The following is a 14005-nucleotide window of genomic DNA, read 5'->3' as shown; positions in this document are numbered from 1 at the left end:
TTTAAGAGAGAGAGAGCAGGAGAGGGGTAGAGAGAGAGGAGGACCGAGGATCTGAAGCTGCTCTGTGCCAACAGCAAAAGAGCCCAACGTGGGGCTCAAACCCCTGAACCACGACATCATGACCTGAGCCAAACTCACGTGCTTAATTGACTGAGCTACCCAGGTGCCCTGAGATTCAGATATTTTTACTTTTTTATTTTTTTTAATTTTTTTTTTAACGTTTATTTATTTTTGAGACAGAGAGAGAAAGAGCATGAACGGGGGAGGGGCACAGAGAGAGGGAGACACAGAATCGGAAGCAGGCTCCAGGCTCTGAGCCATCAGCCCAGAGCCTGACGCGGGGCTCGAACTCACGGACAGCAAGATTGTGACCTGAGCTGAAGTCGGACACCCAACTGACTGAGCCACCCAGGCGCCCCTCAGATATTTTTAAAAAGCATCCTTACTGCCTGTTTAAATTTCCATAAGGAAGAATTATCTAACCACATGGACTCTGTAACCATTTGTAAGAGTGAGAGTTAACACAACTTTATTTAGTAGTAATTAAGGTACTGAAGGTAAGAAATCATAATTTTTGTCATTTACCAGAAGTTATAAACTCAAGGGCACCTAGGTGGTTGAGTTGGTTAAGCATCTCTTTTTTTTATGAAATTTATTGTCAAACTGGTTTCCATACAACACCCAGTGCTCATCCCACAGGTGCCTCCTCAATGCCCATCACCCACTTTCCCCCCCCCCCATCCCCCCCCCCCCATCAACTCTCAGTTTGTTTTCAGTATTTAAGAGTCTCTTTGGTTTCCCTCCTTCCCTCTCTGTAACTTTTTTTCCCCCTTCCCCTCCTCCCTGGTCTTCTGTTGAGTTTCTCAGAATCCATATATGAGTGAAAACATATGGTATCTGTCTTTCTCTGCCTGACTTATTTCACTTAGCATAACACTCTCCAGTTCATCCACGTTGCTACAAATGGCCAGATTTCATTCTTTCTCATTGCCAAGTAGTATTCCAATGTATATAAGCGTCTGACTCTTGATTTGGGCTCAGGTCATGATCTCATGGTCATGAGACCAAGCCCCACGTCAGGTTCTGCACTGAACATGAAGCCTGCTTGGGATTCTCTCTCTCTCTCCCTCTGCCCATCCTCTGCTTGTGCTTTCTCTCTCTCTCACAATAAATAAACTTTAAAAAAAAAAAAAAAGAAGTTCTAAACTCAAATGTCTACATGGGCCAGCCATCAGAAACAGTCAAGTAAAATCAACAGGGAAGAACTAAGACCACAGTGACTGACAAGTACTCACCAAAATGCATTCAAACTCAAGGTTTTTTTTGCTTTTTATTTATGTATTTTTAAATGTTTACTTATTTTGAAAGAGAAAGCAAGCACAAGTGAGGGAGGGGCAGAGAAAGAGGGAGAGACAGGATCCCAAGCAAGCTCGGCACTGTTAGAGCAGAGTCCAATGTGGGGTTTAAACCCACGAACTGTGAGATCCTGACCTAAGCTGAAACCAAGAGTAGCATGCTTAACCAACTGAGCCACCCAGGCACACCCTCCTTGTTTTACTTTTTAAACATTGTGCCATATGTGTTCAGGCTGAGTTCAGCTCAGAGGGGCACCTATACTGACCACTGAATTTCAGATATGAAGTCCTTAGGACCTCTATGATATGTATTTGTATGCAAACTTGTTTTATAAAAGATATTAACAAAGTGGAATATTTCTGAAAATGAATATTCACGCACATCAAAAACATCAGGAAATGTTTCAATGACTTCAAAAAGCCAGTCGTATCATCAAAGATACCCTAAGCTGGTTATCTCTCCCTGTCTATAGTCACAATTAAGATAGATTTTTTTATGTCATAAGATATAATCTTTAAGACATTTTAAGATTCCATGACTGGGGCGCCTGGGTGGCTCAGTCGGTTAAGTATCCGACTTCGGCTGAGGTCATGATCTCATGGTTTGTGAGTTCTAGCCCTGCATCAAACTGCATGGACAGCTCAGAGCCTGGAGCCTGCTTCAGATTCTGTGTCTTCCTCTCTCCCTGTCCCTCCCCCACTCACACTCTGTCTCTCAAAAATAAATAAACACTAAAAAAAAAAAAAAAAAATTTAAGCAGGATTCCATAATTAATAGAACAAACTTCCTTCAAACTGGTAAAACATGTGTACCAATGAAATCAATTATTACCCAAAAAATCTGAAAATCGCTGTATTCATTCATTACTGAAATGTTTTGTCTAAGTATTATTAATAAAAAGTAATAATTTGCATTTTTTTAAGCTTATTTATTTTGGAGAAAGAGTATGAGCAGAGGAAGGGCAGAGAAAAAGAGAGAGACAGAATCCCAAGCAGGCCCCACACTGCCAGTGCAGAGCCTGATGCAGGCTTGAACTCACGAACCATGAGATCATGACCAGAACTGAAATCAAGAGTCAGGCACAACCCACTGAGCCACCCAGGAACCTCTCAATTTGAATTTTTTACATGATACCAAAGTAGTCTTTATTCCACCAAAATACCTGTCAACCATGTTTTTAAAATTTTTTTTCAAATAAAATAGCAACCCCACTGTTATTAAGTTCTTTCTAGATGTTCTCCAATAAGTTACCAGGAAAAAAGCGTACGCTTAAGTGAACAACATCCAATACTCCCAAGGTCCAAAGTAATCTCTTTCCACGGGATTCCCTAGCACTCATATTACTACTGTTTTATACTATAATCATATTTTGCTATGTTTTATCTTCTATAATATACTTTAAACTATACAATGGCAGAAAGCATGTCTTACACACATTTTATCCCCATCAAAAAGCATTTTGTACATGTACAGAAAGTGTTCATAAAAAAAATCCAAGAGAAACCTACCATTTTTCAAGATAATGATTATCTCATGTTAAACTCTTTCAAATTCTGACATGAACGGAGTTTTTACAAAATTGAAATTACGATTATACTTTTAAAAATTCTCTATAATTCAGAGGAGTTCTCAGAATCAGTAGCTGGTTATGTTAACATTCAAGCAACAGCATTTTGAGACAAGCAAATATTATAATAACTTTACAATCTTTTAAGAAAATAAAACTTTAAAAATGTTACTTAAGCCTACACTTGGTTTTAAACCTTTCTTTGAGAGACGAAGATCATGTTTTTGGAAAGCATTATTTACAATCATCAAATCTTACCTGAGGATTCCAACCTGGATCTAATTTCTTAACTACTGCAATGTATTCCTGCATTGCTTGACTGGGGCTTGAATCACCAAGTGCTTTCCATGCTTCCCTACAGTAAAGAATATCCAAAATGACCTATCATTAACTATGGAAATAATGCAAACAGCACATTCCTTTTTGGTATTAAAAAACTGGCATACACATTTTAAGGATGTGGGATATAGATCTAACAAGCCATAGATGAGTAGGTCTCTTTTTGCATTTACCTTGGTCTATACCAATGCACACCTTATATCCCACCACCTAAGGAGCCTTTTTAAACATTTTTTCCTAATCACCCTCCCCCATGAAATTTTAGTAACACAGATACATTGTATAACAATTGAATTTTGGAAGGCCACAAACCACTAGAATATCCAAGATTTTATAACTCCCCCAAACCCACCTTTCATCCCTATTGAGAATGTATGATCTACAGACCAATAAAAGTAGTTTCCACCTTTTGAATTAACTGTGCTTATAGCATTTCAGTAACATAGGAACTAATCAGCACAAGAAACAATATTTCCTGGGAAAATACTTCAAACTTCTTATTTAAGCTGTGAGAAATACACCTTTCCCTTCTGCTGTTATCTCATCTGTAAGCTGCTAGTAGTGGGTCCTGAGACAGGGACTTCAAAGTGAGGGGTGGTAAGGACAGAGATAAGAATTCTAATGAGTAAGAAGGTAGGGACTACTTGCAATATAAATACCAAGAGTAATATTTTAATCCTGTGCCCCCTTCTGGGTCATCCTTTTCTTCTTTTTTCTTCAAGCTGCCAAGACAGGCTCTTTCTTGGTTTTGTCCTCCCAGTTCTGCTTCCAACCAGGAAGTAGATCCACTGATCCAGCATAAAACACAATTCAGTGCCACAGGTTTTTACCACCTTCCTGCTCCCATAATGAACATAACATCTTTCTGAGGTTTTCCAAATTTATTTTTACTGACTCTCCTGAGTCAATAAATGAATACATCCTAACACTCTATCTCTAAATACATCAGCATATTTCAAAGTGAGGAAATTTAACATCAATACCATTATATAAATATATAGACTACCTTCAGATTTCCCTCATTACCCAATAATGTCCTGTATAGATTTCTTCTCCCAGACCAGGAGCCAATCAAGATTCACACATAGCATTGATTTCATGTATCTTTATCTTTTTCTGTGTTCCATGATATTGACATTTTTTAAGAGTCCAAACCAGTTTTATAAAAGATCTATCAGTTTGGATTTCTCTCACTGTAGGTTTCCTCACCTACAGAGTTCTTGCCAAAAATGATCAATCATGATTAGAATCAGGTTAAATGCTTTGGCAAGAGCAATATATAGGTGAGTGTTCTTTACCATGCATCACATCAGGGGGCACATAACATCACTTTGTCCCATCATCAATGATAAGATTAAAGACCTAGAAGCAATATCTCCCAGTTGTCTTCCTTGTAATTAAAAAGTAAACGCTGGGTCAGAATTGTGTAAATGCTGCTCCTCAGTAGTTTTTCATCTAACGGTTTCAGCATCCACTGATGATTCTTGCTTGAATTATTATGTGGTTGTAAAATCAAAACTTTTTAAAATTGCTAAAAACAATGAAAAAATAGGCAAGCATATAGGAAAAAATAATGCTGAAGTTATGAAATTTCTTAAGTTAAAACAAAAAAACTCACAATAAAAGTTTCATCAGCTATTCTCTACAACGGTAATAAAGTGTCAGAGAACTAGTTGTCATCATTAGCAAAGAAAGATGCTGCCAGAATGTAGATCAAAGCAATGCTTCCTTTACTGAGAATGTCCTACACCAAAAAAAGCTGAACTAAACAGGGGCTTAATGACATAACTGATTTACATTAAGTTCAAGCTTTGCATCTCTCTCTTTACAGCTGGGTAACAGTCCAGAGAGGCAACTTGTCAGGGACCACATTTTGAGGAGCACTGCTCTAAAATGTAAAGTTAGAATCCTTTTCTAGCACCCTTCTCTCTACAACCATATATATTTTTTAAACCCTATCCTTTATACTGTTAATCCCAAGACTGACACTCCAAAGTCCTTCCTTCTGTAACTAAGGGTCCCTGTTGTACACGATTGCTCTTTTTTCACTTAGGTAAGAGTAAATAAGGCCTCATACGATAAGAAGGAACTTCTGAATTATAAGTAAAAAAACTGGGGAGGGTATAATTTTTTCTTATGGATTCAGGAAAGAAATGGACTCAGTATCTTCCCCCCCCACTTTCTCCCCAACAGATTATTATAAGCACGTCTTCACTGTGGTGTGGGTAGGGCAAGGAACAGAAGAGCAATAGAAATGAGAAGATAAAATTGGGGCAGGGGTGAGGAGTAAAAATGAGGATTTATCCTGTTCTCTGTTCCCATCCTCCTGTCCTTCTTCCAAAGATTCTTCCAGGGGACAGAAGTGGTGATCCATTAGGGGCTGTATGACAGGATAGGAAAATCTCAAGGAATAGCTCTTATGGTCACTGTCTAAGAAGCTATTCACATGTAAGAAGTGTATGTCTGTTGTGGACTAAGTATATAGCAACATCATGGTATGAGAATCCTTTAGGATACTTAGCTAAAAGCGGATTCTTTTAATCTCTCTCCCAATTGCCTGTTGTTAGTACAGTCTATAGCAGAGAGATTAACATAAAAATAATTCTTTAATCTGCTCACTACTTTCTAATTCTTAAACACCTAAACCATTTCCAACAACCTCATTAGATTCCAGGAATTTCTTACCATTTTTGCTTTCCTTCAAAATCAAAGAAGCTTGGTTTAGGAGTATTACAATTTCCAACTTTGACCTATTTGAAGGGAGGGGGGAAAAATCAAGAACTTATTTTTCAAAGAAATACCAGAGAAACTTTTTATTTTCAAATTTATTATGTATACTTAGTAACTACAGATTAGAAAATATCTATATAAAATAACAAAACTTAACATTCTTCGCAAAAGCAAACAAAAACCAAACTTTAAATAAAGGCTGCTTTGGCTTACCACATAAAACAACTGTTGTCTAATACTGTGATACACAAAAAAACATGGGTAACAAACACTGGCATTCCTAAACTAGTAGAAAAATTATATATGTAAGGCAAATTATAAATACAGATTATGTAATCCTTATTACCATTTATTCTATTGAAGAATTTTTAAACATGCAAAAAACAAGATTTATAGTACAATTTATCAGAATTCATAACATTGTTTATGCTGCTTCTCATTACATTATTAGCATTTTCTCTCTCCCAAATTCCAGGATAAAGCACACTGTTTGTAAAGTATCCCATTATGAAACTAATCAGTACAAATATAGATGCTGAAAGCCGTGCAAAACATTTTCAAGGGTTTTTCAACAACAATATAAATTCTATCTACTCCACAATAATCTTTTCTTGTTTGTGGTCAATACTTATTTGTAAAACCTCAAATAACATTTGTAGTAAAACTATACAATAATTATTTTCATTGTGAATAAACAAATGAAATTCACACAAGTGTAGAATTCATTATACAGCCCCTGATTCCCACTGGCAGAAGTAATCTCTCTTTCTGATGAACTCTCACAGCATTTATTCTGTATATCTCTGAAAGCACTTTTCACTTTTACCTGGTATTAGAAAATTTTGTGTAAAGTCTCATCTTTCTGTCAGAACACAGCCGCTAGGAAACCATTCCTAACACATTCATTGCACCTTATATAATGCCTAATCTAAGGTTGTTAAAAATGCTTGATGAATGTGGAATGAATATGTTAGGCACATGTTCAACCAAATATCTATTTTTCCTAATGCTAAATACCACAACCCGACCCCATCTACTTCTCAGAGACCTACTCAGTATCTACTATTACTCTTATACACTTGAATTTTGCTAAAATCAAACTGATGGTCTACTCGCTAACCAGGCGGATCTACTCACTGCTTTAGGGATTTTTATTCTGTTTTGCTCATGTTATTGCCCTCACATGAAATGCCTTCTCTTCCTTCAGCCTTTCAAAATGCTACACCTTTTAGTCCCACTCAAAAGTTCAGATGTAAGAACCCTTTCAGTCTACAATGATTTCATCCATCTCTGAATTCATAACAATAATCATCTCTATCATTTGTTTAGCAAACAATCACATGGCCCTCAGATGAATATTAAAATGTACCTTTACACAGGAGTAGATCTTTTATAATGGGACCAAAAGGGGAAACAGTGAGAGAACAGGAACTGCATTTCTTGATCACCATAAAACAAAAGTTTCACACGTTATGTCAAATGGGCCACACAACCCATTTGCCTGTTAGGTTTGCCATTACAAACTCATTTTATAAATGAGTACAGAAAAACTGAGGAGGGGTGCTGGAGTTCACACGTTACATTAGCAAATCCTGAATTAGTAGTCAGGATTTGAATTTAGGACTGTTTGCCTCCGAAGTCCAATATTCCTTTTCTATACCACTTTGCTTTACATACCACATAGAATCTAGGCTTCAGTTCTGGCATCTCTAAAATCACCCAAACTGATGGATTATTAGAAGCATAAGAGAAACTATGACACATCATAAAAACAGCTGCAGTTACTACCTTTGGTTTTTATCCAGACACCAGCCAGTGGCAGAAACAAACACCAATATCTATTCTCCATTTCTCCTACATGAAATCTTGGCCAGACACATGGTCATCCAGCTAAACATTACATGTGGTCACGCAACTTAAGCCCAGGTTCAAGGGACGAGATGTGTGTGAAAGTGATATAAATATCTTCCTTAATGGGGTGGCTGGGTGGCTCAGTTGGCTAAGCGACTGACTTTGGCTCAGGTCATGATCTCGTGGTTTGTGAGTTCAAGCCCTACATTGGGCTCTCTGCTGTCAGCGCAGAGCCCACTTGGGATCCTCTTTGCCCTCTCTCTCTCAAAAATAAACAAACATTAAAAAAAGGAAAGAAAAGGGAGCTTGTCCTTCCCTTTCCCTGAGCCCTCCCTCACTAGAACATGCATGTGGTGATGGTGAGCCATCTCTGGCCAGGAAAAGAGGATCTAAGGGGAACAGTTATAAAACTTTTTGGTCTCATGATGCCTTTATTCTCTTAGAAAATGAGGACCCCAAGAAGCTTTATGTGAGTTGTCTCTATCAATATTTACCATATTAAAAATTAGAAGACTTCTTAAAATATGCATTAACTCATTTAAAAATAAACTCATTAAATTAATAACAAAATTTTATAAAAGTAACTATATGAAGCAAAAAAACTTTATTGAGAAAAGTGACATCGTTTTACATTTTGCACATCTCTTTAATGTCTGCCTTAATAGAAGGCAGTTGTATTCTCTTATCTATTTCTGTATTCAATCTACTGCAATATGTTGCTTTGTTTGAAGTATATGAAGAAAATGCAGCTTCACACAGATTTGTTGTTAGAAATGAGAGAAGAATTTAGTAGCATTTTCAGATAACTGTGGATATTCTTCTTTGATACCATACCAAAACTCAACAAGTGGCAGTTTCTTTAAGGTTAGATGCAATGGGGACTCTGAGGTCCTATCAATGAACTTTTCATACTGTTACAATAAAATCCATTGTCTGACTTGCACTTCGTTTGTTTTTTTTTTTTTTTTTTAACGTTTATTTATTTTTGAGAGAGAGCGTGAGCGAGGGAGGGGCAGAGAGAGAGGGAGACACAGAATCTGAAGCAGGCTGCAAGCTCTGAGCTGTCAGCACATAGCCCGACATGGGGCTCAAACCCACAAACCACAAGATCATGACCTGAGCCAAAGTCGGAAATCCAACCGAGCCACACATGCGCCCTAACTTGCACTTTGAATGGATCTTTTACTCACAATTTGTAACATTTCATGCAATATTTGGAAAATATGGTTCACTGAGTTGTGCATTCCTTCCAAATGTTGACACAGTCCGTTACACAAAAGCAAAAGTTTTCAATCATTAAAGTCACCATTAATCTCATCAAAAAGTTTTTAAGTATTAGGAAGCTGTTTGGTTCACACGGCAGATACAGATTTTCCAAACTACTAATTTTCACTTGAAGGTTCAAATGTTACCATTGGCAACAAATACTAACAGCTTTTTTCCTTAAAGTGACTGGCTCACTTTATTCACTTTGAAGAAACTATCCCCCAAATACTCAAATTTGAACAAGCATAGTTTATCTGTGACTTGTTCTATTAAGGAAAAATGATATTTCATGAAAAAACTGGATAGCTCAGCTTGCAACTCAAAAATTACACAAGTGTTTTTCCTCAAAAATAGCCAATATAATTTAGTGTGCAGAAGTGCCTTGGGTGTACCCTGCATTTCATCACACACAATACTAAAGACTCCTACTCAAGAATTAATATTAATAAAAATCAATGATTTTTACTGCTTTATCAAAGACATTTTTAAGTGAAATTGGATTTTTTTTTTTTACTCTGAGTACACAGTGGTAAAAATACCAGACTACTAGTATAGTTTGCTGCCTCTGCCTTGATTCGTACGGATGCATCACCAGTTTCATCACATAGAAAAAAAGCAAACAGTGTATTAGTATTATTACAAAAATAGTTTTGACCTTACAGATCTCCTGAGAAAGTCTCAGGGATTCTCAGGGATCTCTAAACCGTAATTTGAGAACTGCTGCCTTGAGGGATGACAGAACTACAGGACAGAAAAAGACCAAGCCCCTGGATGATCTCATGAAGCAGAGCCACCCTACCAGCTCTAGATCACCTACCTCCACACCATTATGTGCAATGAAAATAAAAGTTCAGCAGCTGACCCTGTATTCTGACACAGAAGCTTTTGTATTCCCAAATTCAAAGAACAGTTCTGGATCAGAAAAGACTGGAAAAATAAAACTACAGGATTTTAGGACTTGATGAGCAACAGTTTCCAAATGATTAAATAATGAATCATGAGCTATAAAGCAGAGTTATAAAAGGTACCATTTTAAAAGAACATCTAAACTCTGTTCTCGCTGATATATATAATACATCCAGTGCCTTGAAAGAGAATATTTTAACAAAGGGTGCTAATAGCAAATGCCAGTGAATCATGTGACCAGGTTAAAGTAAGAGAACATGCTGAGTATCCTCACTGTGCTCATGCTGAAGGCTCCTATAAAATAAAGCCAAAGGAGTTTGAAATTTTCATTGTCCTAGAGTTTTCACAGGTGTCAATTAGTTATCTTTTGCTGCTAATGCAGAGAATCAAAAAACTGTTAATTTGTGTGATCTTTTTGAAACTTCACTAAAAGATGATTTTGGAGCTACAGGCTTCTCTGAAACTAAAAGAGCTACTATGTTAGGTAAGTTTAGGGCTCTGCCCAAGAAAAGAAGATTCACAGCTCAGCTTATTTTTATCATCTTCCTAGGGACAACTTTACCTCATTCAGCCTACAAAATACAGTGCTATTCCAAAACAAAATTGTTTCATGAGAAATTGATTCATGATGCAGAAATTATATTGGAATTTCAACTTTATTACTCTATCAAAGATGCTATTTTTAACACTATCTCAGGATTCTGTTAAAAGTAAAATAATTATAAGAAATTGATAAAAATTGTGTCCCAATGTCATATCTAAGTAAACATAACCTTATTCTCTAATAATGAAAAATTTTATTTCCAGATACAAAGTATTTCTAAACACCTTAACATCAAACTCTTATAAGGGTGAGGGGCACACCTCTTTCAGTGTATCTGGATGGAGTATACTTGAGACAGAATCGTTACCAGCTGACAGGTGACTGCAGTTCACTGGTAACTTAGAAATCAGATATTTAATAATTATGACTCTAATATCAGTAGATAAGGTTATGTCCTAGAAAGAAAAAGAATGTTCTCCAGCGAATTTATAGGAAAAGTCTTATACTTCCCAGAGAATTATTATTCAGACGTGTTAAAGGTCCTAGGACAACGTTCAATAAACTCTTGTTAAATCATTGCACATCTCATTTTAACGTTATTTGGACAGGGTAAATAACCAAAGAAAAATTAGATATCCACAACTTCTGCAAGAAAGCAAATTTCAAGGCCAATTCAGGGGCAATTTTCATTCAACACTATTATATCATACGTATCTACGGCTCTCTCAAACCACTTTAACTGATATTCATAACTGAAATTCATCAATCTTCAAAATTCATCAATGCTCTACTCAGCATATTCCCTTGAAGAATACAGACGGACCCTCAACTATTTTTTCTAAAAGGAAACAGGAGGAAATAGATACCAAGAAGCAAAAGACAGGGGAAAATTTTTTAGTAAAATAAAATGGACTATTACCCAGAACGTCATTGCTTCCAGTGTTCCAAAGAGATGGAGTCTTCCTAAAATGTTATTTAACTCTTGTTAGCAATTTTTCACATGTTTAAATCTAGATGCCTCATGTAACTTTTTAAGTCTCTTAAAGGCAAATACCATCATGGTTTTCTTCTTTGCACTCCCTGAAGGCATAACACCCAAGTGTTTTGCACATAAAAGATGCTGTGTATTGGTTGATTATGATAAAGCAATTAATTATTTTTACTTCTGGTACCTTTGATTCTTTGAATGATAAATTAAATATGTCTTACATGACATTATGATTATTATTTCCAGGTAAAGTTCAGAACCTTAGAGAGAGTCCAGGAGCTACAACCTAGTTCTAGTTCTGATTTTCTGTATGACCCTAGGCAAGTTATCTACTCTTTTTGGGCTTCCCTTTCCTGCAAAAGAAGGGGATTATTTCACCTGGTGTTTACTAGCTCTAACATTTTTATAATTGTATCTAAGAAAAGCATATTTAGCCAAAACATAAGTCTAATATATTTAGGACTTTAAAAATCACAATAATAAAAGTGGTAATACTTTATTTTGTATTGCATCACCCTTTTATGACAATTATATAATTTCCTCGGATCTCACAATTTTTTTTAACATCACTTCCATATGACCATATTACTTCCATAACTACCTCCATATGACCCTTAGCAACAGTGAATGATAAATCTTATTTTCTCATCCTCATTTTCTAAAGTTGGTAAAAGCATAAGTGCATGGTCATTGTGCAAGTCTGAGAAGTCGTAGAAAACTGACATTCAATGTCCAGTGAACCTTCATCCTTAGGATAGCAGATCGGTCCTTTCCAAATTCAGAATGATGCTATTCCTTAATAGATGATTAAACACACACACACACACACACACACACACACACACACACACACTTAAACCTAGCCATTACTATTAGTTTTTGGAGGAAAGAGGTCTCCTATGGCTCTCCCGCACCCACCCCTTCCCTGGGACTTTACCTGCTTGTACCTGGCATACAGGTACAAGAGCTGCTCCCTGCTGGCCACTTGAACCAGGCCTTGGAGGTGCGCTGCAGCCTTCTCAAAGAGCTCGGTCAGGCTCCCGGACGCCTCGGTCTCGGGGCTCTGAAGGGATTCTACATCACCGGAGTCGTCCCCCGAGCTCAGCTCGCCGCCGCTGTCGCCCGTGGTGGCCCCCGCGGGCAGGAATGGCGAGGCCATGAGTCCTTGCTCGGTCCGTCCCTCTGTGTCCGCTCGGTGCTCCTCAGACCGGGGGTAACGCCGGCTCGGGGGCCTGGCCCACCAGTCTCGGTCCCGAGCCCGACCTCGAGTCGGACCCGAGCCCACTTACTCTGCGCTGCCTCACGTAACTCTGCCTCGCTCTCACTTCGCTCCCGGGCGTGCAGGGCAGGCTCCGCTATTCTTGACGGCTCTGCCCGGCCCAGCGGGTCTCCCCCGGCTTCCTCAGGCTAACAGCGCGCTCTGGCTCGTCCCGGGTCCCTCCACCGGCGAGCGAGTCTGGGGGCTGCGCAGCTGAGAGATCGGGGAGGAAGGGCGGCAGGCGGCGATGGCCGGGAGGCGTGCGCGCCGGGCGGGGCGGGGCGGCGTGCGCGCGAGGCGGGGCAGGACGGGGCGGCGTACGCGCCTGAGCACGCGTCCGAGCACGCGCGCGGGGCTAGGCGCGGAGGCGGTCTCGGCGTTGGACCCGCAAGAGCGGGCGTTCCTGCGTTGGGCGCCCTCCGCTAAGGGGAACTCGCGGGGGCGCGCTAGAGATACGGTGCTCGGAGAAACTGTCCTCGATCATCGGGATGTCTGTTAATCGTTTTGTTGAAATTGCTAGTCACAAAGTCTGGAACCTGTTCTCGGCATAGGCCATCGGGAGTGGGGAAGGAGGCAGGCTATTTGGTAGTGTAGCGATGGGAGCGGAGTCGCGGAAACACGGAGCTGAGGACGAAGGTTCCGCTGTACCCGCCTCCAGGGGTGTGTGACCCGGGCGTCCCCAAACTGGCCTCCGATCCCTGCACAAACATCTGTTGCTTGAGAACTTAGCTCTAACTTGAATAATGAGTGAAAATTTGGGAGCTGGGGCCTTCACCGCCTAAATCGCGTGACTAATTGGTCGACCCACTCCTCTCTGTCTCGCTTTGCACGCCCGTGGGACGCCCCACTTCCCTGGGTGGTACTGGGACGCCCCATCTCCCTCCCCGCCATTAGCACTTGTCTTCTCTGACAGCCTTTGCCACTGTGCTTTGAAGACACTAAAGTGAAACCAAAAACTGAGACACAGTTCTGCCCTAAAGGAACTTACACAAAACTACACAAAACCTAACCTGATGATAACAATTAACTTTCACTTAGTAGTTATTATATCCCAAGTGTTGTAAAACAAAAACGAAAACATTGTTCATTTAGTACTCAAAACAATGTAATAAGCACCATCAGATTTGGTACAAAGAAAGTGTTCTAAGGAGCGGTTATTGGGATAGTTGGGTGGCTCAGTCCGTTGAGCATCCCATTCTT

The 14005-nt window shown here is 39.1% G+C and overlaps 1 protein-coding gene across 3 annotated transcripts in view; it reads right to left on the bottom strand.

The window, feature by feature from the left end:
• The window catches only part of ACBD6 (acyl-CoA binding domain containing 6), a 205398-nt gene extending 192359 nt beyond the window's left edge, over positions 1 to 13039 (bottom strand). For 2 of the 3 annotated variants that reach the window (XM_049634139.1, XM_049634140.1), the window contains exons 1-3: positions 12485 to 13038; positions 5948 to 6012; positions 3182 to 3278 (exon numbers count right to left, since the gene is read on the bottom strand). In XM_049634139.1, the coding sequence (XP_049490096.1) occupies positions 3182 to 3278; positions 5948 to 6012; positions 12485 to 12706 (384 nt within the window). In that variant the 5' untranslated portion in view covers positions 12707 to 13038. Of the gene's footprint in view, positions 1 to 3181; positions 3279 to 5947; positions 6013 to 12484 lie in introns of all 3 variants that reach the window. The other variant, XM_049634141.1, reaches the window with a different exon arrangement.
• Positions 13040 to 14005: the final 966 nt, after the last annotated feature.

This window comes from Panthera uncia, chromosome F1, assembly GCF_023721935.1.
Source record: "Panthera uncia isolate 11264 chromosome F1, Puncia_PCG_1.0, whole genome shotgun sequence".
NCBI classification, from domain to species: Eukaryota; Metazoa; Chordata; class Mammalia; order Carnivora; family Felidae; genus Panthera; species Panthera uncia.
The sequence above is the reverse complement of the archived record's forward strand: the minus strand, read 5'-3'. Positions and strand labels throughout refer to the sequence as shown.